This window comes from Schistocerca americana, chromosome 3 (genome assembly GCF_021461395.2).
Source record: "Schistocerca americana isolate TAMUIC-IGC-003095 chromosome 3, iqSchAmer2.1, whole genome shotgun sequence".
Classification (NCBI taxonomy): Eukaryota; Metazoa; Arthropoda; class Insecta; order Orthoptera; family Acrididae; genus Schistocerca; species Schistocerca americana.
Genome location: NC_060121.1, coordinates 698,675,509 through 698,701,597, shown reverse-complemented (window position 1 = coordinate 698,701,597; position 26,089 = coordinate 698,675,509). Strand labels below are relative to the sequence as shown.

The 26,089-nt window shown below is 40.0% G+C and overlaps 1 protein-coding gene across 4 annotated transcripts in view; it reads right to left on the bottom strand.

Annotated features, from left to right (window-relative positions):
- LOC124607076 (zinc transporter ZIP11) overlaps positions 1-26,089 on the bottom strand; it is a 436,282-nt gene that overhangs the window by 391,860 nt on the left and 18,333 nt on the right. The window contains exons 1-3 of one of the 4 annotated variants that reach the window (XM_047139251.1): positions 25,013-25,176; positions 15,961-16,195; positions 15,735-15,836 (exon numbers count right to left, since the gene is read on the bottom strand). The exons of 1 other annotated variant lie outside the window; for it this stretch is intronic. In XM_047139251.1, the coding sequence (XP_046995207.1) occupies positions 15,735-15,836; positions 15,961-16,153 (295 nt within the window). In that variant the 5' untranslated portion in view covers positions 16,154-16,195; positions 25,013-25,176. Of the gene's footprint in view, positions 1-15,734; positions 15,837-15,960; positions 16,196-25,012; positions 25,177-26,089 lie in introns of those variants that run through there. 2 more of the 4 variants (XM_047139249.1, XM_047139250.1) reach the window with 2 other exon arrangements.

Sequence of the window (26,089 nt, the reverse complement as noted above, 5' to 3'; positions counted from 1 at the left end):
CCCTCTCTCTTAAAAACCACATCCTTTCGTCTTTCCTCTCCTTTCCTCTTTCCTGATGAAGCAACCTTGGGTTGCGAAAGCTTGAAATTTGTGTGTGTGTTTGTGTATTTATTGTCTCTATCAACATACCAACGCTTTTGTTTGGTAAGTTACAGCATCTTTGTTTTTAGATATATATCAATACATAACGTTACACTGTGATTTGGAGCCCAAGGATGATCAAGATTATGTTACTTATCATTGAAAACATTATCACATTTTTTCAAAACAATAGCTATGGAAGGAACACATCCAAGCACTGAACAATTAACACCAAAGGCAGCAACCTGTAAATTACATTTTGAAGCCAAGAACAACAGAGGAAACTATAACAGAATTCTGCCAAATGCATTTCACACAAAACAAAACACACTAATAACAATAATAATAATAATAATAATAACGCAGAATCAAGCAACAGCAGAAAAATAAAAATATCAATGAAGGTGCAATTGTTATTAGTATCAACACAGAGGTACTAATCAGAAGTTGATCAAAGAACATTTAATTTCTTTTTGAAAAAGCTATTACTATTGCATTTTAACTGCAAAAGATGAAAAATCTGTATTCAAAACAATATGAGATTTCACATACATCAAAGCAGATCTGTCAACATCCCCTCAAGGCAGAATTATTTCTAAGTGTTTTTGAGAGACAGAAGCACGACATGAGAAGAAGGGAAATAAGTGAAAATACACAGCCCATTTGATTCACTCAATTTTTTGTGTGTTGAATACTGGTGAGATATTGCACTGTCATTTGTAAGAGTTGTAACGGGATGGAGATTATCTGTTTGCCTTACTTTTGTTTCTTTATATTTCTTGTTACTGTTCAGTGTTTTCTTCGTCATTTCTCTCTTCACCCTTGAAAATAGTAGTTGGTTATGTTATCAAGCTCCTTCCTGAAGCAGTGTCCTATTAGATCACAAATCTTTATTTTTCTCAGCTGCAGAATAGGGTTTCATATTAAAGAGACCAGCCCACATTTTATACTATTCATATATAATCAAATGCTTACCATACAACAGAAAAAGACACATACACAACGAAGAAGTGACGTGAACATCAGTTTTAGCAACAAATATTTCTTCATCCAGCACAAAAGGGATGAAGTTGGAAAAATCTGTCTCTATGAATCTACTGTTTCACCCCTTTTAGATCTCATTTCCTCTAACTCACACATCTTTTTTCCACATGAACCAGGCTTCTATTTCAAAATATGGGGTCAGCTAAGGTGGTGAAGTTGTTAGATGCTGGGCTCGCATTCAGATGGGCACAATTCAAATCCCTGATCAGCCATCCAGATTTAAGTTTCCCATGATTTTCCTAAACTGCTGAGGTAGGTGATGGGAATGTTCCTTCAAAGAAAATGACCTGCCTATTTCCTTTCCCCTCACTGTCCAATTCATATTTGAGCTTTCCCTCTAATGACTTCATCACTGGCAGGACATTACCTCCTACTTTTCTATAGTTCCACTATGCAGCTTTTTTATATAAGAATCATCTCTTGACCTTGCGAAGGTTGATAAGGTTATTTAGTTTGAACTCTGTTTATCAGCTGTAACTATGAAGATAATTTTCCACACATTCATCTTCTCTTCCCATTAGACTCCACAGTGGGCTCCGTTCCTTGCTGTAGTGGGCTCCATACAAGCTGTGTGTTTTCACTTGTTTCTTCTACACTGTACTTCTGTATTTTATTCCCAGCAGTCAGTAGGTTTACACCATAATCTTTTCCCAATTCAGCTTCTAACTTTCTGTTTCTTTTACCTAAATGCACCTTCCAATCAATGGTCTTAAGCCTAACTGGCATCTCCTTTTTGGAACAACTCAAATCATTTTAAGCCATTACCGTGAAAGCTTAAAGACTTATCAAGCATAAAATAATGTACATACACCAGCGACATGCGTTTTCATGAGTATGTTTTATTATGTAAACACTTATATTATTGGAAGAGTAAACATTGGTGTAAACTGCAGGCTAGGACAAGGACGGTACGTAAAAGACTGCAACTTCCATATCAGAGAAATGATGAGCAATTACAGAGAAATGATGAGCAATTCAAAAAAGAATGCAATGAATAAATTTACTTGCATATATACCATAAAAAGTTACTGATCTTTCTTGACAGTAGAGACAGGGAATTTTTTCAATAGCTGAAAAATATGTAATTCAGAAACTGGTGCTGGCCATAGATATGGAATGGACAAGGGTAAATACAAGCATACAAACCCACATGTCTATTCCCACATGTACATCCATTCAAATGGCAGTGTTACGTTAAGGCAATGTCCACTATGTGGTGTGAGAAGAGGTAGAGGGGAAGAGAGATTTGAAGAAATGGAAAGGAGACCAGAAGATGTAACCTCAAAAAATGCATTAAATACAGAAGGTCAAAAATTAAATTATAAAGAGATGAAACTAACACACTAATAAAGACACGCCAATCAAAACCACGAGACTGTAGTAGAAAGAGACCTCAGAGAAGTAAATGATCTGTTTTAATTGCTGTTTCATGTGACGTTCCTTAGGTTGGGTTGCTTTGTCTTTTGATTTTTTACACATCACAGCACAAGATCACTGACTGCATCATCACTCATTTACAAAGGTGGATGAGGTATGCCTTTTCTACGGACATGTATACTTTTGAGGAAAACGACAAACCAGCCTGTTTACTGTATTTTATGCACAACTAGTGATTTAACCAGTAAAATGAGTAGCAAGCACTGTTCTGCAGTTGTATGTACAGCAATTTCACACGCAATAAGTTGCAGTGAAGCATGAATTTTCAAGCAAAAACAGCTTAATAAGCACCACACACTAAAAATACTTAGCTTCTAACAGCGAACAAGCAAGGCAATGCAATTAATCATGTAAGAAAGCATCACAGTCTGACACAGATTGCTACATGAGAATAAATCTACAGAAAGCTTTATGATCTGCAGGAAAATCATTTTAGGCTATATGGTAGTTTCATAATTTTATTTCATTTCGCCTCTTGTCAGTAAGTATCACACTACAAATTCAAAAGTTTGTGTTTACACTCTCAGCCCTTCTATCAATTAACATGTTTTACACCTCTGGTAGTCTTCACCCACACGAAATATTTCAAAGTAGATTCCTCTCTAATAGGTCATAGGTCCCAAAGTGCAAGGACACACATCCTTAACAGGATCATGCCTAGTAAAGTTCTCTAATGATAGAAACAATTTTCAGTTTACATTCCACATCATTTCAATAGAGTTTAACATGATTACTGACTAAATGAGGCATGCAGCAGTATCAACTGCTACCAATTAATAAACTTGCCTCACTTCCATCCGTCAATGCACACATATTTATATATGTGTGTGGGGTGGGGGGGGATCCTGTACCAGTTTATTTTAGAACTAATACAGGGTAATTCAGGTAAGTCAGAACAGTAAATGTTTTTACAATTTGTTTTAAAAATAATATAAATTTCTCTATGTTGTTGACTATTAGTGTGTTGTTCATAGCATTGACGTGGGGAAATATTTTGGAGTAAGGTATCGTTCCCCCACGCTATACATACGCTCTAGTGCCACTAGTATTAGGTGACAGCTATTCTGTCTGCTACGATGCTCAAGCAAGAGCAGAAGGTCACATTTTGGGAACTTACTTTGCAATAAAATCTTACAAGAGGCGCATTCAGTTGTTGCACGAGAAATTCCCGGATATCCCTCTTCCAGAAAAAAACAAAAGTTTATGACTCTGAAATGTTTTTGCGAAACACCTTCAAGCCAACACCTGATGTCTTAACAACGGTATTTACAGATCGTGATCAGAAGTCTCTGCTGCGATTTCCTGATAAATAATTTTGGTGGTTGTCTCAACAGTTTGGAGCATTTTATGCAACCTGCCACAGAGCCACTACATATATCTGAGGTTGTGGCCATACTGAGTTTGAGTAGTTCAAGAACTGCATCCTTTGGATTCAGGAAAAGGTGTCACCTAGTATCAGTGACTCGAGAGGGACATTCTTAATGACGTAAATAAGAAGATGAACAAAATGTTTTGCAGTGCGGAAGTATGGTTCCATTCAAATGGATATGTAAACACACTGAACACTCACTTCTGTGCTGTCAATAATCCTCACACACTGCTTGAGACTCAACTTCACTCACAAAAAATTAAAGTGTGATGTACTATATCTGGGCAGTAAATTGTTGGACACATACTTTTTTTTTTAACACAACTGTTACTTCACTTGTTTTTGCAGACATCATAAATCAGTTTACACCTTCGTAAAGCAGTTTACAGCCACACTTAAAGTGAATGAACATTAGTCCTGGTTTCACACCCTCAATGAAACAATGGTGACGCTTCGTGAGTTCTTGGATGATCAATTAATCTCTAAAAATCTGTGGGCCCAATAATCACCAGATCTGACTTATCACATTTCTTTTTATGGGGCCATTTTCAGGAAAATGTGTACTGCAACAATCCAAGAATGCTACAGAATTTAAAGAAAAACGTTTTTGCTGCAGTATGGGAAGTCACAATTGATGTCTGAGACAAATATTTGCAAAAATCGTGTTGTTGAGTCAATATGCACAATTTCAGCATCTTCTACATAAGAATCTAAATGTATTAAATGATAGTGATAAAGAATTTGGTACATAAGTGTGAGTTCTGTCTTATCTTAATCATGCTGTATAAAATATGTAATGATACTGTAGGATGGCCGACCATTTAATCACCATCTTTTTGTGATTGTAATGCAGCCAGTGAATTGGCATCCCAAATTTTTTCTCAGCAGTTCTCAAGCAGTCAAAGGAAGTACATGTAAACAGATAGTATAATTAAGAATAGTTCCAGTAATCACACAAAAGGTGTAACACCTTTTCACATAAAATACTGACCTGTTCAATTACACCTTTCAGAGAAACAGATAATACATGATATATGAAAAACCATGACATCATATTAAAAATAAAAGGATGATAACTGTTTGTAATGTTTAATCAAATGTGCAACAACCTCACATATATTACTGAATGTGGCATCCTGCAATTGTTGCTTATACTGACATTTGTTGAGAACAAATGAATATAAGGCAAAGTAAAAGTATATGTCATTAACATTAATGATGTGACCTACATAGTAAACATTTGCTTGAGAAGTTGTGGTTGATGATAAAGAAGTTGTAGTATTCAACAAAGTAGCTGGAGAAGCAAACACATTCTATGTAACCAAACAACTCACCTTATCATAAAATCTGACCAATATGATGCAAGAAACAACACTTATCCGTCTATATATTGTAAGTTCACTTCACTTGAGCACATATGCCGAAATCTACGTGATGTGTACAACACCGTGGCACAGAATCTAATTATTGATAATCCAACCAAATCCCTTTGAACACTTCAGTACTATACTGGGTGCAAGTGGATATGGTACACTCTCATTGTCCTCTGACAAGTTCAATGGCTCGCACAGCAAGTTATTGGGGTTTGGAGGCTCTACAGTTCAATGTGCACTGTAATTCAAACTGATTTGACAATCTCCACATAACACGAAGTTCTGGCAGAAATTAAAGCCACATTATATGTCAGAAATAAGTCTAAGTACGAACAAGTGATTAACCACTGATCTTACGGATTACAAGTCTGACAATTTATCACTTTTACTCAACTCTGAGCATTATGACAGTAGAATCAAGGATTCTGTTAATTGCATGGTGATTACTGGAAGCAAACGTGTTGTAACAAAGTATGCAATGTGGAAAATTTAGTAAGTGCATCAGCTATCATCAAGCAAAAAGTGAATCAAGAAATGTTAGCATGTTGGATGTTCTGAATAAATCTAATGTTAAATGAAAAGTTCCATTGACTGCCTATACAATTAGCATTTTCATTATTCAGCAATGCATATTTACAAGCACAGTATCATCAAAACCGCAGCCCAAGGTATCACTATGACTAGCAGCAAAATAAGAAAATGTGACTTTTTTCCACACTGAAACTCACTCTCACACTTATCACATATTTACACTATCCATTGGTGTTTACACACATTAAATGCAAAATTAATATCACAACTCACGGACTTTTAAATCTTCCCCATATTGGCTATTTGATATAAAAAAATACTAAAAACGAAACCTAATTTGTGTCAGAGAACAATCTGTATGTACTGAATAGAATATTTATGGTTTTAATGAATAATAAATCACATACTTTAAACAATGGAAAATCCAGGATGGCGGGTAACAATATTATGAAAAGGATAGTTGCTAATAACCATATAGCAGAGGTGCTGAGTCACAGATAGCCACAACAGGCACAACAAAAAGACTCTCAGAAAGTAAGCTTTTGGCCAAGAAGGCCTTCGTCGAAAATAGACCACCCACCCACCCGGAGACTTTGGTCATGTGTGTGTGTGTGTGTGAGTTGCGTTTGCGGGTGCACGTACGTGTGTGTGTGTGTGTGTGTGTGTGTGTGTGTGTGTGTTTTTTGTCTTTTTTTCGATGAAGGCCTTGTTGGCCAAAAGCTCACTTTCTGACAGTCTTTTTGTGACTCAGTACCTCCGTTACATACTGAGTAGCAACCATACTTTTCATAATATTGTAACAAATCACATACTTTGTTCTTTTAAGAAATAAGATTCCTTAAAAATGTTGTAAGCTCAGAAACAATGTTTTACGGAAAAGTCACAAAGGAGGGAGAGAGGGAGAAGGGAGAGGGGAGAGGGGGGTGGAAGGAGGGGGAAAAGGAGGGAGGTACTTTGCACTGTGTGTCCACCAATACAAATGAAAGTAAGATAATATGCCCTGGCACATTATGTCACAGCGTATTAAGAGAGGATGAAGTCATTGATGGTGACAATGAAATAAGAAGATGTAGGAGTCCATACATGCAATTCGTATTTCCTCTTCCTCAAACATGCCGAAGAGAAAGCAAGAATATTTTACTTATCTTTACATACTATTTTGATCAACTTCTGCACCAAGGATATGCACATTTAGAGCAAGAGGAAAGCTGGCAATGATACATTAACAACAGTCAAGACTGGAAAATTTCTTATAGTCAAAGTTGCAGAGGGAGGATTAAGTTAAAAATGTTTTTGTTGAAAAAAATCAGGAACCAGCTGCACAAAAGAAATTTTACTTCTTTACCAGTTTCAGGCACTTCGGTGCATGATTTGTTATGCAGCCATTGAAATCAAGCACATTGTGCTCAGTAGCATTCTCTGCCATTGTGTGGTCACCTCTTTTCTTCATCACAGCTTGGCTGCAGCCTTTCATTCAGGTGGGCAATTGGTTGGAGGTCCTGTCTACATAAAATGCTGTGTGGATACTGCACAGAGTGGGTGTTATACATCATGTGCCACATGGGTCATATCCCTGAGGAAAACCCAAGTGCAAAACCTGTCCAATATATCAACCCAGCACAACCTTACTCCAGTCTCATCTCAGTCCACCCTACTTTCATAGTGCCACCTGTGAGAGAAGTCATACCACATGCCACCTCCACTGTGATTTCTCCTCAATATTTTATGTTGGCAAGACTACCAACCAGCTGTCCACCTGAATAAATAACCACTGAGAAACAACACAAGAACTGACCACCAGTGGCAGAAGATGATGCTGAGCACAATATGCTCAATTTCAATGGTTATTTCACAACCCTTATCACCCGGGTCTTTTCGTCTCCCCAGCACCAGCCTTTCTGAATTAAGTAGATAGGAGTTATCCTTGCAACATATCCTTCATTCACATAATCCTAATCTCTCTGCTAAATCCTACCCTATCGGAACAATGGCGGATCACTTATGGCCCACAGTATGCGTATCCCTGGGCTAGACAGCTTTTACCTCCAGATGACACAATACTTCTAGCATTTGATTTGTTGTAACCCATACATTAATACACTCCTGCCACCACTACTGCAGCGTGCATCACGCACCTTCAGTAACATGCCTTTCAGTTGCTCCAGGCCACTGATCATGATCAGGCAGTTCAATCACCTGCAACCAGGCGTCAGCAGCCCCTGGTGGGCAAATGCTTCTTATATTGAAGTGGACTGGATCCGGCCAGCAGTCTGTACACATCAGTAAGTCTGTACCAGTCTTGTACATGTCATTAAACTGTACTGTCTTACATATGTTTGTGCTGTCATGTCATGACAAAAAATAGATGATGGTTTCTCATGACCAAGTCTTTTACCATATTCCGAGTTACAACACAAGTAGCGGAGAGTGAAACTTTCGTGAGAACTTTTGTGTGCTCCCTTTCAGAAACTTCATGTGAGCAACTTCAGTGATTGTTTCTCTTGTGTACTTTTTATGGATGCCATACTTTGATCACTTCTGCAGCAATGGAAACCTCTTTAGGCTGTCTTTGACCACCTCATGGCTATGTTGACAGTACAGACTCAACCGTTCCTTGGTGTACCAGGACTGTTTACCTTCATCCAACGACTCTGCTGCAGTTTGGTGAACTTCTGCTCACGGCTCTGCCAACCCTTCATCATATTTTGAGTTACAGACATGGACAATCCTTCATCATATTTTGAGTTACAGACATGGACATCTATCAAGCTTCATTTGTGTGTTCGATTCCTCCTCGCATGTTGTCATTGCTATACCAGTTGGCCTCCTTTTCAAGAAAGGCCTCCCTCTCTCAGTTGTTCTGTTAAGTGATCCCTTTTTCACGATCTGGCCTGCCTCTCTTAGTAGTTGTGTCGATTATCCCCTGGTTCAGGACCGTCTTCACTCTCTTTTGCTGTCTCGTGTCATTTGCTGTCTTTTTATCATCACTCACGCACCCGTGCATTAGCCGCCAATGTTGAATTTTTTCTCTGTGCCTCACGCAGCCACGTCCATCTCAGAGTTGTTTTGGTGTACAACCTCTCCCGCAACCTTTGCAGCCTTTGCGTTCAGGGATGTGATCCTGTGCCTAGTGCCTAACAAAGTTATTCGGTAGTGCATCCTTTACTACTGGGATCCGTCCAGTTTTTTCCCCTTGGCCAGCACCTATGCTATCTTGGGACAGAATCAATGTCAACATTGCTCAACCCTTTTTAGACATTTCTTGACAGCTGGTCATTAATGCCCTTTACATATTTCCTTATGATATTTTTGGCTTATCTACTGCAGCACATACAATTCTTGCAGCAATGTTCTCCGTTTCTTCTGTTGAATGCTTCCCTCATACACTGGTTTTTCAGCTCACCTCTTTTTAGAATTTTCGCTTCTGCAATGGCACCCACTGGCATAACAGTTCACTGTGGCAACACACTGCCCCAGCCATGTCCACCCATCTTCCCACAAGGGGACCACTCCCATGCAGATGATGCAGTTTGGCCATTTGATGCATTCTGCACCAACACAGGCACTTCCAGATGCCTCTTGCACTCCTCCTGTGTTGACAAGGGCACCTGTACCCTCCTGTTGGTGCCGCCTACCCTCCCACTGGACGTGGCTCCTCAGCTTACGGCACCTAGCAGCAATTCTGATGTCACCCAGGCTCTGCCTCTGGGGTGCTGGGGCAGTCCATCGGCCTTTCCTATAAGTGGAGGAAGGCGTAGGGCAACATTCCCACTACTGCCACATAAGGTTGAGGACCAGCACAGACCTGGAATTGTGCACGTCCAGGACAACTCTTCCAACACTAAGGATGTGTCACCCACCAGCACATCACAGAGGAACAAGCATTTGATCACTCCTCCCTCCTTGGAGGAGGGATGTAATAACCTGCACATTACATCTCATTCGCCCATATTGCTGCGTGTGTCATGCATGTTTAGTTGCATGCTGTTCAGCTGCTTTATGCCCCCACCAGAGGTCACTGATCATGGTCTGGCATCTCAATTGCCTGCAGCAGAGAGCCAGTGGCTCCTGGTGGGCGTATGCTCTTTATATTGCCATGCACTAGCTCCAACCAGCAGTCTGTATGCATTAACAATCTGTACCATTGATTTCTACATAATTAAATTGTATGTCTTACTTAAGTTTATGCTGTCATGTCATGATATAATAAATAGTTGTTGGTTTCTCATGCCCCTGTCTTTTACCATGTTACAACAGAACTCAATAGATGCTTTCTTTAGGGGATAAAAGTGTATATAGTTAAGGGTAGCTGGAGAGGGAGAGCATGTCACACAGATCTTAGGTTAACAGGATGCCACTTGGTGCAAGGACGTTCCACCTGGTATGAGGAGGTAGGAAGTCCAAGATATCCAAACTTCCCTACAGCAATCCCAAATGAAGGAGTACACCTTCACATGTTTCTGTCAGTAGTACTGAGAGCTGCTGCTCCTCCTCCTCCTCGTCCTGAGGGTACATACCAACCAGACCATGACTCTTTTTACCAGATGGCATTAGTGTAGATTTTAATAGTGAAATATTACATGATAAAATCTCAGCTACAGACAACAAATACATTGAGACTAATACAGTAGCACTGGGAACCAAACTCAAGCCAGCAAATTGTCAGTCAGTGCACTTCACCACTGTAACAAGCCACTCACTTGATGATTGCTGCTAAAAAGATCCTTCACACTAGAAAAACTTTAGAGTGCATTTTACCTTTCCTATGGCTCACTCAGGTGGGACAATCTAGAAACCTGAAAGGCACATCTACCTATTTCTACTCACACAGTTTGAGCCTAATCAATAAGCCTCGTCTCACACCCTCTGCTTTTCAGTTAAATTGATGGTTTAGTAATGTTTGGGTTTTCAGGTGGGTTGTCTGTTAACAGTGACCCACTTGGTATGTGGAAATAGAAATGCAAAGCTCTCTCCACCCTTCCCTAACAGTGACTCCATTAGTTAGGAGTACTGTTATCTAGCTTCATGTGTTTATCAGCTGTAACGCAAGTTGTTGCCCCTGAACTTAAGTACAGACAGATCGTTATTTATTTACTTTTTTATTATAGTAGCTTCTAATATTGAAACATTACAGGATCAAATCATAGCACACCCAGATGATTTACAGTAAATAACAAATATATGAAAACTCTGCCACAACCCCAAAAACTTGTAAACCATTATTATTATTATTATTGTTCTTTCTTTCTTTTCTCAGACGTTATGTCTGGTCAAAAATGAAAAGTGACGCGGACCTTGATCAAGCGTCACTTCCTTTTAACTGTACGGTATATGTTATATTGCATTTAGGAACTTTCGGGTAATTGAACATGTATCAATAATTACGGATTTCTGTAGTTGTATATATAAGTTTGGATGTAGCTGTATTGCATTGATGTACTGGTGGATATTGTGTGGTATGACTCCTGTAGTTAATAGTATAATTGGTATAATGTCAACTTTATCCTGATGCCACATGTCCTTGACTTTCTCAGCCAGTTGGATGTATTTTTCAATTTTTTTCTCCTGTTTTCTTTTGTATATTTGTTGTATTGGGTATGGATATTTCATTTAGTTGTGTTAATTTCTTCTTTTTATTGGTGAGTATGATGTCAGGTTTGTTATGTGGTGTTGTTTTATCTGTTATAATGGTTCTGTTCCAGTATAATTTGTATTCATCATTCTCCAGTACATTTTGTGGTGCATACTTGTATGTGGGAACGTGTTGTTTTATAAGTTGTTGATGTAAGGCAAGCTGTTGATGTATTATTTTTGCTACATCGTCATGTCTTCTGGGGTATTCTGTATTTGCTAGTATTGTACACCTGCTTGTGATGTGATCTACTGTTTCTATTTGTTGTTTGCACAGTCTGCATTTATCTGTTGTGGTATTGGGATCTTTAATAATATGCTTGCTGTAATATCTGGTGTTTATTGTTTGATACTGTATTGCAATCATGAATCCTTCCGTCTCACTGTATATATTGCCTTTTCTTAGCCATGCGTTGGATGCGTCTTGATCGATGTGTGGCTGTGTTAGATGATACGGGTGCTTGCCATGAAGTGTTTTCTTTTTCCAATTTACTTTCTTCGTATCTGTTGATGTTAAGTGATCTAAAGGGTTGTAGAAGTGGTTATGAAATTGCAGTGGTGTAGCCGATGTATTTATATGAGTGATTGCTTTGTGTATTTTGCTAGTTTCTGCTCATTCTATAAAGAATTTTCTTAAATTGTCTACCTGTCCATAACGTAGGTTTTTTATGTCGATAAATCCCTTTCCTCCTTCCTTTCTGCTTAACGTGAATCTTTCAGTTGCTGAATGTATGTGATGTATTCTATATTTGTGGCATTGTGACGTGTAAGTGTATTGAGTGCTTCTAGGTCTGTGTTACTCCATTTCACTACTCCAAATGAGTAGGTCAATATTGGTATAGCAAAAGTATTTATAGCTTTTGTCTTATTTCTTGCTGTCAATTCTGTTTTCAGTATTTTTGTTAGTCTTCGTCTATATTTTTCTTTCAGTTCTTCTTTAATATTTGTACTATCTATTCCTATTTTTTGTCAGTATCCTAGATATTTATAGGCATCTGTTTTTTCCATCGCTTCTATGCAGTCGCTGTGGTTATCCAATATGCAATCTTCCTGTTTAGTGTGTTTTCCCTTGACTATGCTATTTTTCTTACATTAGTCTGTTCCAAAAGCCATATTTATATCATTGCTGAATACTTCTGTTAGCTTTAGTAATTGGTTGAGTTGTTGATTTGTTGCTGCCAGTAGTTTTAGATCATCCATGTATAGCAAATGTGTGATTTTGTGTGGGTATGTTCCAGTAATATTGTATCCATAATTTGTATTATTTAGCATGTTGGATAGTGGGTTCAGAGCAAGGCAGAACCAGAAAGGACTTAATGAGTCTCCTTGGTATATTCCATGCTTAATCTGTATTGGCTGTGATGTGATATTATTTGAATTTATTTGGATATTAAGTGTGGTTTTCCAATTTTTCATTACTATGTTTAGGAACTGTATCAATTTAGGATCTACTTTGTATATTTCCAATATTTGTAGTAACCATGAGTGGGGTACACTATCAAAAACTTTTTGGTAATCAATGTATGCGTAGTGTAGTGACCTTTGTTTAGTTTTAGCTTGATATGTCACCTCTGCATCTATTATCAGTTGCTCTTTACATCCTCGTGCTCCTTTGCAACAGCCTTTTTGTTCTTCATTTATAATTTTGTTCTGTGTTGTATGTGTCATTAATTTCTGTGTAATGACTGGAGTTAATATTTTGTATATTGTTGGTAGGCACGTTATGGGGCGATATTTAGCTGGGTTTGCTGTGTCTGCTTGATCTTTAGGTTTCAGATAAGTTCTTCCATGTGTAAGTGTATCAGGGAATGTGTATGGGTCTGCAATGTAACTGTTAAATAATTTATGAATATAATAGACGGAAACATTCCACGTGGGAAAAATATATCTAAAAACAAAGATAAGATATATCTAAAAACAAAGATGATGTGACTTACCAAACGAAAGCGCTGGCACGTCAATAGACACACAAACAAACACAAACATACACACAAAATTCTAGCTTTCGCAACCAACGGTTGCTTCGTCAGGAAAGAGAGAAGGAGAGGGAAAGACGAAAGGATGTGGGTTTTAAGGGAGAGGGTAAGGCGTCATTCCAATCCCGGGAGCGGAAAGACTTACCTTAGGGGGAAAAAGGACGGGTATACACTCACGCAACTACCCTCCCGACCTGGTACAGAAGCAAATAACCAGAGCCACTTCCTCATCCTCTCAAACCCAGAACCTCCCACAGAAGAACCCCAAAAGTGCCCCACTTGTGACAGGATACACACACACACACACACACACACACACACACACACACACACACACACAGAAGCAAAGATGTTGTTGAATGACAGGTGAGGTATGAGTGGCGGCAACTTGAAATTAGCGGAGATTGAGGCCTGGTGGATAACGGGAAGAGAGGATATATTGAAGAGCAAGTTCCCATCTCCGGAGTTCGGATAGGTTGGTGTTAGTGGGAAGTAACCTGACAACAGCTTTCGCATCCCGCAACTACCCTCCCGACCTGGTACAGAAGCAAATAACCAGAGCCACTTCCTCATCCTCTCAAACCCAGAACCTCCCACAGAAGAACCCCAAAAGTGCCCCACTTGTGACAGGATACTTTCCGGGACTGGATCAGACTCTGAATGTGGCTCTCCAGCAGGGATACGACTTCCTCAAATCCTGCCCTGAAATGAGATCCATCCTTCATGAAATCCTCCCCACTCCACCAAGAGTGTCTTTCCGCCGTCCACCTAACCTTCGTAACCTGTTAGTTCATCCCTATGAAAGCCCCAAACCACCTTCCCTACCCTCTGGCTCTTACCCTTGTAACCGCCCCCAGTGTAAAACCTGTCCCATGCACCCTCCCACCACCACCTACTCCAGTCCTGTAACCCGGAAGGTGTACACGATCACAAGCAGAGCCACGTGTGAAAGCACCCACGTGATTTACCAACTGACCTGCCTACACTGTGACGCATTCTATGTGGGAATGACCAGCAACAAACTGTCCATTCGCATGAATGGACACAGGCAGACAGTGTTTGTTGGTAGTGAGGATCACCCTGTGGCTAAACATGCCTTGGTGCACGGCCAGCACATCTTGGCCCAGTGTTACACCGTCCGGGTTATCTGGATACTTCCCACTAACACCAACCTATCCGAACTCCGGAGATGGGAACTTGCTCTTCAATATATCCTCTCTTCCCGTTACCTACCAGGCCTCAATCTCCGCTAATTTCAAGTTGCCGCCACTCATACCTGTCATTCAACAACATCTTTGCCTCTGCACTTCCGCCTCGACTGACATCTCTGCCCAAACTCTTTGCCTTTGAATATGCCTGCTTGTGTCTGTATACGTGTGGATGGATATGTGTGTGTGTGCGCGCGAGTGTATACCCGTCCTTTTTTCCCCCCTAAGGTGAGTCTTTCCACTCCCGGGATTGGAATGACTCCTTACCCTCTCCCTTAAAACCCACATCCTTTCGTCTTTCCCTCTCCTTCCCTCTTTCCTGACGAAGCAACCGTTGGTTGCGAAAGCTAGAATTTTGTGTGTTTGTTTGTGTGTCTATCGACGTGCCAGCACTTTCGTTGGGTAAGTCACATCATCTTTGTTTTTAGATATGTTAAATATTTTAGTTAGATGCGAATGTGTTGAGTTGAACTTATTATTATTATTATTATTATTATTAGGGCAAAATATACAGATCAAATAATGCTGCAAGTGTCTGCAGAATGTGTAATACTGGTCAGCAATGATTCAGTTGTTGGTATTGGTTAGGCTACATACACTGTCAACTCCAATGGAAAATGAACTAAAACATGCACTGTAGTACAATAAAGGTCCATGCATAAAATTAAAAACATTTTATTAATTATAACAGAGAAGAGCATTATTTATCATGTTTGCGTCAATCATGCGGAACATGCAACATATACCATAAAACCATCTACTTTATAAGCAATAAGGTAAACGCAGAGTGATGATGCCAGTTTGCTACAATTATAAATGCACTATACGTTTCCCCACCAGAACTATGAGCTATGTGCAGTAAGAATTATTACACAGGCAACTACACAGTAATATACAAATTGAGAAGCTGCTTTCCTACAACAATTCAATGCCTTCAAGCACTGAAATTGTTTTAAAAGAACTTCCATAGTTTTTCTTTAAAATGAGTTAATATACCTTCTGCCCTGATGTAGGAGAAAAAATTTCTTACATAAATGAAAACTAAAGCTCAATTAAAATGTTTTAAGTCTAATAACATAAGCACCTTCAATTAATGTGTGACTGTTGACAAACTGTCTTTCATCGTTGGAAATTGTTGGATGATCCACAGTTTCCTCTTTTGGATATTTCCCAGATGATGCAAATGCTGAACAGAAAATAGTTTACACAAAGTAAAGTATCTACAGTTTGTTATATATATTAGATAATTATATCATGCAAGTCACCACTAATAAAACAAACTGACATTTCCATGACAGTCAAGCACATACCTAACATAATGTTTGGTGAATGTACACCCAGGTATGAAATGAGGGCATCGGTTCCAAAAACAAATAACGCTCCCAATAAAAATCCAGCTGCCACAGGAGCAAACGCAAATCGACCATCTTTACCATACAAATCAGATTCTTCAGCCATTTCAATAGCTGGGGCAAGCAAAGACCAGTAAGATGCTGCAATCATTACCCCACCTGCAAACCCTAGGCTTAAGTCAAGCAATTTCCGCTGAAATTTAGAAAAGGAAAGACATGTCAATTTATTGGCGTAACTATGTGACAGTAAATATGCAAGTCAAGTACAAAATGATATTACTAAGAGGGTCACACACGTTAGTTAAATTATGTACCAACAGAATTATTATACAAGCTATTAGATAAACAAAATATCATAAGATATAAATCAAAACGATGGGGAATCATGAATGGCAAAAAAAAGAGGATCCCTTGCATCAAATACAGATTGGCTGCCGAGGAAAATTTTTCCATTTGCTTATCTGCCAAATGAATTCGAAAAATGGCTTCCATCATCATCAGGATTGGGAAAAAGCAGTGACTGATTGATGATCATGATTTTCTTTCTGCACAATTCATCTAAAATTATTGCAGAGTATAATACCATATTTTCTAACACCCCCCCCCCCCCCCCCCACACACACACACACATTTACATTTGTGTATCAGGGTAACTTTCCCTTCTAAGAGAATATTCTGCAAGGAAATTGCACATTACGTTGCATTGTGAGTCTCACAAGCCACAATCACTATACCTGCTTGCTCATTTCTCCAAATTTCTCTGTTCCCTGAATGATGCACAAGGTCATTCTGTATGTTTTCATCATTTTATCTGTCAGGTACATTACTCAAAGGGCATTAAATGAAACTGAGCACATAGTATTTTTGTTTTCAATAACACATTTGTTCCATTGCCTTCCAGATTGCCTATGGTTCTGCACTAAACACAGTAATTTTGTCAGACAGTCAAAATGTGGAAACATGGGACCAATATTAAAAACCATGATAGCCAGCTCAATTCCTTAATTGTACATAATGTTTTTAAATATGATGGTCCTGCATACCACACACAACGGACAAATACCAAGTGCATTCATATGAAAGTTTAATAAAAATGGACTACAGAAGTTATGTCTGCTTCCCATTGCCAACACATTCTAAAATATTACATGGTTATGATAGCTTGCCTACAGGTCTCTCAGGAAAAGCAGCCAGAGCTTTGTCTCAATAGCAGCTCACGAAATTATATTCTGTCCCTTGTAGCATGCACTTTGGTTCACTTTACTGATGTTATTACTAAGTGGAAAATGATGATTTATACTGATTTTCTTTTGATGCTCTTTCACTGAAGAGTACAAGGATGTTGAACTTTAATTTTATACAATTATAATGATAAATCTAAAATAGCAACTACTGTGACAGAGTCTGTGTGTATCACTCCACCTGCATCCAAATACAGCGCTGTGGGAAGAATAAGCTTATTACCACTTCAATCTTGAGATACTTCTACCCGTAGAATGTAATGACATTTATAAAATGGTTTACAACCATCAGTGTATATTACAATAAAATCCCTTCCAGGTAATTCTACACAGAGCTGTTTTGCCCTGCTTCCAAAGGGTTTCACTGATGATAGATGGTGAGAAAACGAACAGTTAGAGCCTGTACTGCAATGTTAACAAATATACAACAGTGTGTCACAGACAAAGGACGAAAGGCAACTGACCAACTTCAGTGCACAAACTGGTCAAAAATCTGGTACAGTAGGTGCCTATAGCCAGCCTACATGCCATGACAGAGAACATTGGATATACACTCCTGGAAATTGAAATAAGAACACCGTGAATTCATTGTCCCAGGAAGGGGAAACTTTATTGACACATTCCTGGGGTCAGATACATCACATGATCACACTGACAGAACCACAGGCACATAGACACAGGCAACAGAGCATGCACAATGTCGGCACTAGTACAGTGTATATCCACCTTTCGCAGCAATGCAGGCTGCTATTCTCCCATGGAGACGATCGTAGAGATGCTGGATGTAGTCCTGTGGAACGGCTTGCCATGCCATTTCCACCTGGCGCCTCAGTTGGACCAGCGTTCGTGCTGGACGTGCAGACCGCGTGAGACGACGCTTCATCCAGTCCCAAACATGCTCAATGGGGCACAGATCCGGAGATCTTGCTGGCCAGGGTAGTTGACTTACACCTTCTAGAGCACGTTGGGTGGCACGGGATACATGCGGACGTGCATTGTCCTGTTGGAACAGCAAGTTCCCTTGCCGGTCTAGGAATGGTAGAACGATGGGTTCGATGACGGTTTGGATGTACCGTGCACTATTCAGTGTCCCCTCGACGATCACCAGTGGTGTACGGCCAGTGTAGCAGATCGCTCCCCACACCATGATGCCGGGTGTTGGCCCTGTGTGTCTCCGTCGTATGCAGTCCTGATTGTGGCGCTCACCTGCACGGCGCCAAACACGCATACGACCATCATTGGCACCAAGGCAGAAGCGACTCTCATCGCTGAAGATGACACGTCTCCATTCGTCCCTCCATTCACGCCTGTCGCGACACCACTGGAGGCGGGCTGCACGATGTTGGGGCATGAGCGGAAGACGGCCTAACGGTGTGCGGGACCGTAGCCCAGCTTCATGGAGACGGTTGCGAATGGTCCTCCCCGATACCCCAGGAGCAACAGTGTCCCTAATTTGCTGGGAAGTGGCGGTGCAGTCCCCTACGGCACTGCGTAGGATCCTACGGTCTTGGCGTGCATCCGTGCGTCGCTGCGGTCCGGTCCCAGGTCGACAGGCACGTGCACCTTCCGCCGACCACTGGCGACAACATCGATGTACTGTGGAGACCTCACGCCCCACATGTTGAGCAATTCGGCGGTACGTCCACCCGGCCTCCCGCATGCCCACTATACGCCCTCGCTCAAAGTCCGTCAACTGCACATACGGTTCACGTCCACGCTGTCGCGGCATGCTACCAGTGTTAAAGACTGCGATGGAGCTCCGTATGCCACGGCAAACTGGCTGACACTGACGGCGGCGGTGCACAAATGCTGCGCAGCTAGCGCCATTCGATGGCCAACACCGCGGTTCCTGGTGTGTCCGCTGTGCCGTGCGTGTGATCATTGCTTGTACAGCCCTCTCGCAATGTCCGGAGCAAGTATGGTGGGTCTGACACACCGGTGTCAATGTGTTCTTTTTTCCATTTCCAGGAGTGTATTCTTCTTATACACATTTTCATGATTTGAGTATATTATGCCGAGATGACAGAGATGAGGATGTCAGGTCATAGTGTTAAGCCAATACAAAGTACGGTGATAAAATATTTCCTTGTAGGATTTTATTTACGAAGTAAATGGGCCTGAAATATATATTTCCCACACTATACTGGAAAAGTATGTAGCACAGCAGGCTTAAAGATATAATTGCAGCCTCCCAACTGAGGCACACATACATACAGCAATATAGTTAATGAAGTGGAGGTATGTGGTTACCTGCTATCTAATGGCAGCAGAAAGGTTAATTGGGCAGATAGGTAGACTAATTGTGCACAATACCCATGTTGTGCTGAAATGCATTAATCTGCTAGCAAGCCATATGTCCTGTGATACAACAAAGCTATGATTGAACTTCTATGCCAGGTTCAAGAACAACAGGATGCATCATGTGGACTGAAATCTTTTTATCAAGTGAATTGCATGGAGGTGTTTCTTGATCAGTTCCTTGGGAGCCTCTCTTAGTTTTTCATTGTTTGGTAAATAAGTGGAGCACAGTTTAATACTATTAAAGAGGCACTCCACAGCATCTGCTCGGAGTTCATTGCTGGGAAATGAGTCTGGAGTAGCAACAGTCCCTGACAATGATTGCCATTCCATTATAAGCCCTCTCACTAGGGTTATCTTTACTACGAAAATTGTAGTCTCTCAACACAGATTTATTACTTTCTCTAAAGTCATCTCTTTCCCGAGTTGAAACTTTAATTCCTCCATGTGATCCCTGGGTCCATTTCTTATTTCACTGGAATATGGACACCACACACTGAGGTTCCCCTTTTTATTTAACATGAAGGTTTTACGGAGGAAAGGGTGGGCTGAAGGGACAGTTACTTTGGTTAACAAGTGAATTTCCATACTGGTATTACATCTATCTGAATGATGCTAGAGTTTTATGATATAACATCTCAAAATGTTTTCTCTCCATTCGTTATTCTTTCTTGTCCTCTTCACCCTAGGGAGTGAGGATACTCTCGACTGAGTGATGGTATTGTGCTTTATGTTTATTATTTTGCTGCTATTACTATGGACTTTACTATGAATCAAAGTTTTAATCATCAACTCAAAAAACTTTTTTGTTTGTTTTGGATATCTGGCTACCCCTACCAGATACATCCCTTCCTACAAGCTGCATTCCAAGTTTCCAGCACTGCAGGCAACACAGTGAGCAGAGCCAGTCTGATAGCTGCTCAACAGAGGTCACCTTCAATGGAGGAACTACTCTGCCATATATCCCGCAGGCACCAATCCAAGGTTCAGTGACATCATCTGCCCAGGAAAGCCAACCAGGAATGAGCTCACTGTCTCTAACAGCAGCAGCCAATCACGTGACTTCACTGCAGTTATTCACTTGGTATTATAACTTGTGACTGAAGGCTGCAGTTGAGGTCTAAACATGGAGTCTCATCCCAGAGTCATATCACTGAGTCGCGACAGTGGATTAATTAGGGCACCATCCAGGAATAAGGCGAAGTAGTGATGAATCTATAACTGTACAACCTGCACAGACAATTACTGTATTGCTATTTGGACTTAACCTCAGGCAGAGATTATAGTATTACAAGTTTGGTACACTTGTGTTCAGAGTTCTCACCGAAGTTTCTGTAAGATGTTATGAATTACTGTTTCTGGACTCTGACTATTATTATGTATTGGTCTCAGAACACTACACTGGTGCATTCATTCAGAGGGACGTAACTCATCGGCATAGACCAAGCCACAACAGTTTGCCAGTACATGTCTGAAGTCGTGGTGCATACTGATATCCATGTGTCACAGTACTGTAGCACATCAATAGAGAAGCCAAAGTAAAATGGTGTAGCCCACTAATAGTGTTCTATCGTGACGTAATTCATTTTCTGCATTTGAAGGGGAAAACGCTACAACAAGCAATGCTAAGTTGTTGCAAATTTATAGCATCAATGCACCATCAAGTGACAGACAGTTAGGTGTAGTCAAAAAAGTCTGAATGCTGAAGAATAAATGGCAGACAATCTTTCTGTGAAGAATTGGGAATCACAAGGACGAGCGGAGGCCCTAGTTTTCCAAAAGTAGCATATCACAATCGAAGCAATCAGCTGTCTACATCTTGCACATTTTGAACATGACAAAGGTCACCACCTACTAGCTTTGGTGACAATAGTTTTCTTCAAAGTTGTGGCAAATGAACGAAGCTGTATATCGTTACATCAGCAAAGAAAATTCACGCCGTTACTTTCATCTCTAGAATTTGTTTTTCATTTGTGCAAACAATCATGTCCCTCCTCCATTTCGTATAATACCTGAGTAATTTACGAGATCTGTTCAAAAAATTCGGGAACTTTGTCCACAACATTTTTCTGCACTTGCCTTTTACTTATTGTGCATGGTCTCCTTCAAAATACTCTCCTCCACAATTGATACACTGTTCCCAATGTGGTGTCCACTTCCGGAAGCAGTCTTGGTACGTCTCTTGCTGGAGCGCACAAAGCACCGTCTGCGAATTTTCTTTTACCTCATTTATTGTTGCAAATCTTCATCTTTTCAATGGGATTTTCAACTTTGGAAATAAGAAAAAAGTCCACAGGGGACAGGTCTGGAGAGTATAGACGATGAGGCAGCACAGCGATTTCGTTTTTTGTGCAATAGGCATGCACCAACAGGGATTATCATGATGCAAGAGCCATGAATTGTCTCATCACATTTCAGACCATTTCCTTCTCAAATTTTCTCGCAGGCATCACAGCACATCCCAACAGTACCATCGATTAACAGTTTGTCCTTGGGGTACGAATTCATGACGACTTAATTCTTCAAAGCCAAAAGAAACTATAAGCATGGCTATGACATTTGACCTGACCTGATGAGCTTTTTTTGGTCTTGAAGAACCCTTCTGACCCATTGTGAAGAAAGGACCCACATCTCGCCACCAGTTGCATAACATATCATCCTAATTTGTGCGATCCAAAAGCTCTTCACAGATTGCGAGACAAATGTCCTTGTCTTGACTGAAAGAGATGTGGGATGAAATTGATAGCAAAACAATGCATTCCAAGATACTGTGTCGGGATTTCATGATATGATCCAACTGAAATGTTACATTCTTCTGCAAACTCTTGGATAGTCCTGCAATCTCTTGGACTGTCAGTCGTCAACTGGCATGCACAATTTCATTGACATCACTGTTATAAGTGTTGTCGGTAGACACTGAATAGCATCCTAAACGAGTGTCATCTTTAACTTCACTCTGGCCATTTTTAAACCGCGTGAACCATTTGGAACACCAAGTATGGCTTGAGCAATCACCACCGTAGGCTTCCTGCATCATTTGGTGTGTGTCTGTAAATGTTTTCTTGAGTTTCATGCAAAAATTTAATACAGACGCATTGCTCCTCTAACTCTTCCATCTCGAAATTCAGAAACTGTGTGGCATAATGGTCTACTCAACATAACAATAATTAACAGACATACAACAATGAAACTTCCGGCAATTAGGTATTGAACACAGGTGTATGCAGGGGTGCCAACGGCATTTCACTCCAACACACCACTCGTGTGATATTACAAATGTTCTGGAATTTTCTGAAGAGACATTATATGTGCACTAGTGGTTCCAAACATTTAGTTACTCAATTTGCTCCATTATCAATTTATAATGAGCTTGACAAATTTGGAAACTTATTATTATTATGGGCAAATTCTCCCCAGAAATGAAAGACGTTAAGTAAATAACTCCATCATTTTTTCTTTGAGTTCTTCTTCTTCTTCTTCCAATAGGCTTTCATTCTTTCTGAAAATGCTGGTTTACGCTCATCCAGCCACTTTGGTCTGTCTGTTTTTCTTTAGGTTGCTCTGATATAACTTCCCATTTGACTACTTTGTGTTATTATTATTATATCTGCAAAAAGATGATTGGTTGAAGTTGCTACAATAATTTCTCAAACTTCATAATTGATTTATGTGTATCTGAACCACAACACCCTATCCACATGTTGTCAACTTTTTTTTTGTGGGTGGGATGTTTTTCTCTATTTTTATCTACAGTGAGCCTGACTGTTGAGTTTGAAAATGTGATGGAAGGAAAAATGACGAGGACAGGATTTTTGTAAGTTTCCACTACAGTAAGCAAACATCATTGTAGAACTACACTAGTTCTTACACCGTTACCTAAAAGTAAGTACAACAAGTGGATGAAGAAGCTAAATTAAACTTAAAACAAATAGCCCAGTCACTCTGTGACACAGTAAAACTTCCAACATAAAAGTTTAGGCTGGAATCTAGGAAAGTCTTTGAAGTTTAAAACAAGCACCACAGACACACAATTATAAGCTTAAACAGAAGACATATCCCATTTAAATGTACAGTTGCTTTCTCGTAATAGTAAAAAACAGTATATAAAGCAAACTGGAATACACTCATCACATATGTCCAAAACAAGTGAATCCCTCACTATGGTACACTGTCATGGGCAGGCAGAGGACAATGTCCCACACAGAAATACATCAAAGTCTCTTTGTTGAAGGTGCGCTACAGTCAGACAGCTGATTTTACTGGGCTTGTACAGTGTGCAGGACTTCGTTTATTTTTGCAAGTTGCTAATGGAGTGCATGATAGAGTAATCAATGATTCGGACATATAAATTTTTCAGCATGTGTGACCTAGTAATTTCGTTCTGTGCACTGGTGCTTACAACTCTATACTTAGAAATTTACCTGTACTGTTCTTTGCGAACTTTATGCAATTTTTGTTAATAATGTGTCTTATGGACATATAAGTTGTGAGTGCTTGCGGCTGCCAATCCCAATGTTGACTATTTCACAGAGTATTTAGTGAAAAACTTAAAAGGCTAGCTGATGCCCACTCCTTTCCACAGTACTAACTACATATGTGACATATTTTAAAACACTAGACATCCAGTATATACCATTTTTAACTGTTAAGTCTGCCAGAGCATCACATAGATTGTCAAAACTAGTTGCAGCATAATAAAAATTTTAGCAGCACTGAGATGGTACACACTAAAATTACTAGTTTCTTTATGTTTGGAAGTCACTGATACTTTGCAACTGTGTACAGGACTATTGAATACCACTCCAGTTGGTAAAATATTCTTCATTTTAGTGTATGGCCAATTAAGGATTTAATTGATGTTATTCTTGAGTTTCTCCCGGCGTATTTGATAATCAAAATATCCACGGGTATGCTGCCGGTCTATAGTGTCCAACGGGCACAATATTTCGGCGATCATACATGTCGCCATCATCAGGTGAACTGACGGACTGAGCTCCTGTGAACGCGCCGGCACGGAGATCCATACGGCGCGGACGGCGGAGAGAGCGCGCCGCGGGCGGAGGGTATTTAAATCGGCCGCCGCTGCGACCGAACCCAGCTCCCTCCGAGCAGCCACAGCGTACGGATCTCCGTGCCGGAACGTTCACAGGAGCTCAGTCCGTCAGTTCACCTGATGATGGCGACATGTATGATCGCCGAAATATTGTGCCCATTGGATGCTATAGACCGGCAGCATACCCATGGATATTTTGATTAAGGATTTAATTGTTTGACATTGCTTCAGCACACCACAATTTTAAGACCCACCTGAAAACGGCTTCAGTACAAATGTTGAAACCAATCATATACTAAAAGAAGTTTTACCACTGGGGTGGCTATCGATGAACATATAAAAATCTCTTTGATAAAAAGGAATGGAGCACAACCAAAAGACAATTTTATGAAATACGATCTCAAGATGTGTTGTGTACCTATGTGGTAGATGGCTGTTAAGGAGAAATAATCATTAGCAAGAAATCTCTGGGGCTTTTACTGCACCTCAGCTGCATTAGACTTGTTGAAGTCTGTGGAGTTCTGTCTGAATCATCTTCTGAAAACCATGGCTACTTGTAGAAACATAACTGTTTCCAACTCTTCATTTAAAAACACTACCAACAAGGTGCATATACCATCTGGAAGCAACAACAGTAAATGAATACAGAAAACTTTATATGGCCCACAAAGAGTAGATCAAAATAAAATGCTAATTAGTCACAGGAGCACACAATGTCTTTTATAATAAAGAGAGGAGATATCTATGACAAAGTTTTCATCATTATACATTGCTAAAGGTATGCAATGTATAATAGATTTTCTGCAATCTCAAGTGCTTGAGGAATGGTTCTGTTGGCAACACTATGTTTTGTCCAGCAGAACAGGTGTAAAAATTTACAGTTTTAGTTGAAATAGACAATACAGTAAATTTTAAGGAGGATTTTGTCTCGTGTAGAGTGGCTGAACTTCAATGCTTCTCGAGTATATGGGTGGTTCAGTAAGATGTTTACTTTAAATATTCTCAGAACATTTAAGATATCATTATTCTGTTTTCAGTCAGATACTTGTAAGAAAGTTCTCACAATACAATGTACAGTCTCCTTTCAGAGCTATATTAATTACAGAGGTATCAGTATTAACTTAGCTTTTTCTAATGGAGTCTTAGTAATTGCTGCTGTTAGTATTTTAGTTATTTTTGTACCTGCACAGGTGTGACAATGCACGAAAGCATCACTGTCAGCACAAAATATGACTATACCAGCTGATGGTAGCTCGACTACGAGCCAGGAAGCTGAACGCGGAAAAAGGGAATGAAACAATATCTGAGTCAATCTACAGGGGAGCAGAGTGTGTGAACACCACACAGGAATAAGCACATAGCATAACACAACACGGCAATGTGTGGACAATAGAACAAACCGAGCATATTGAAAACAGTGCATAGTGAGAGGGGAAGGTCTGATCCAAGGTAGTTTAAGTCTGTGTAACAATCGCCGGGGCAGGCCTACTGCCAC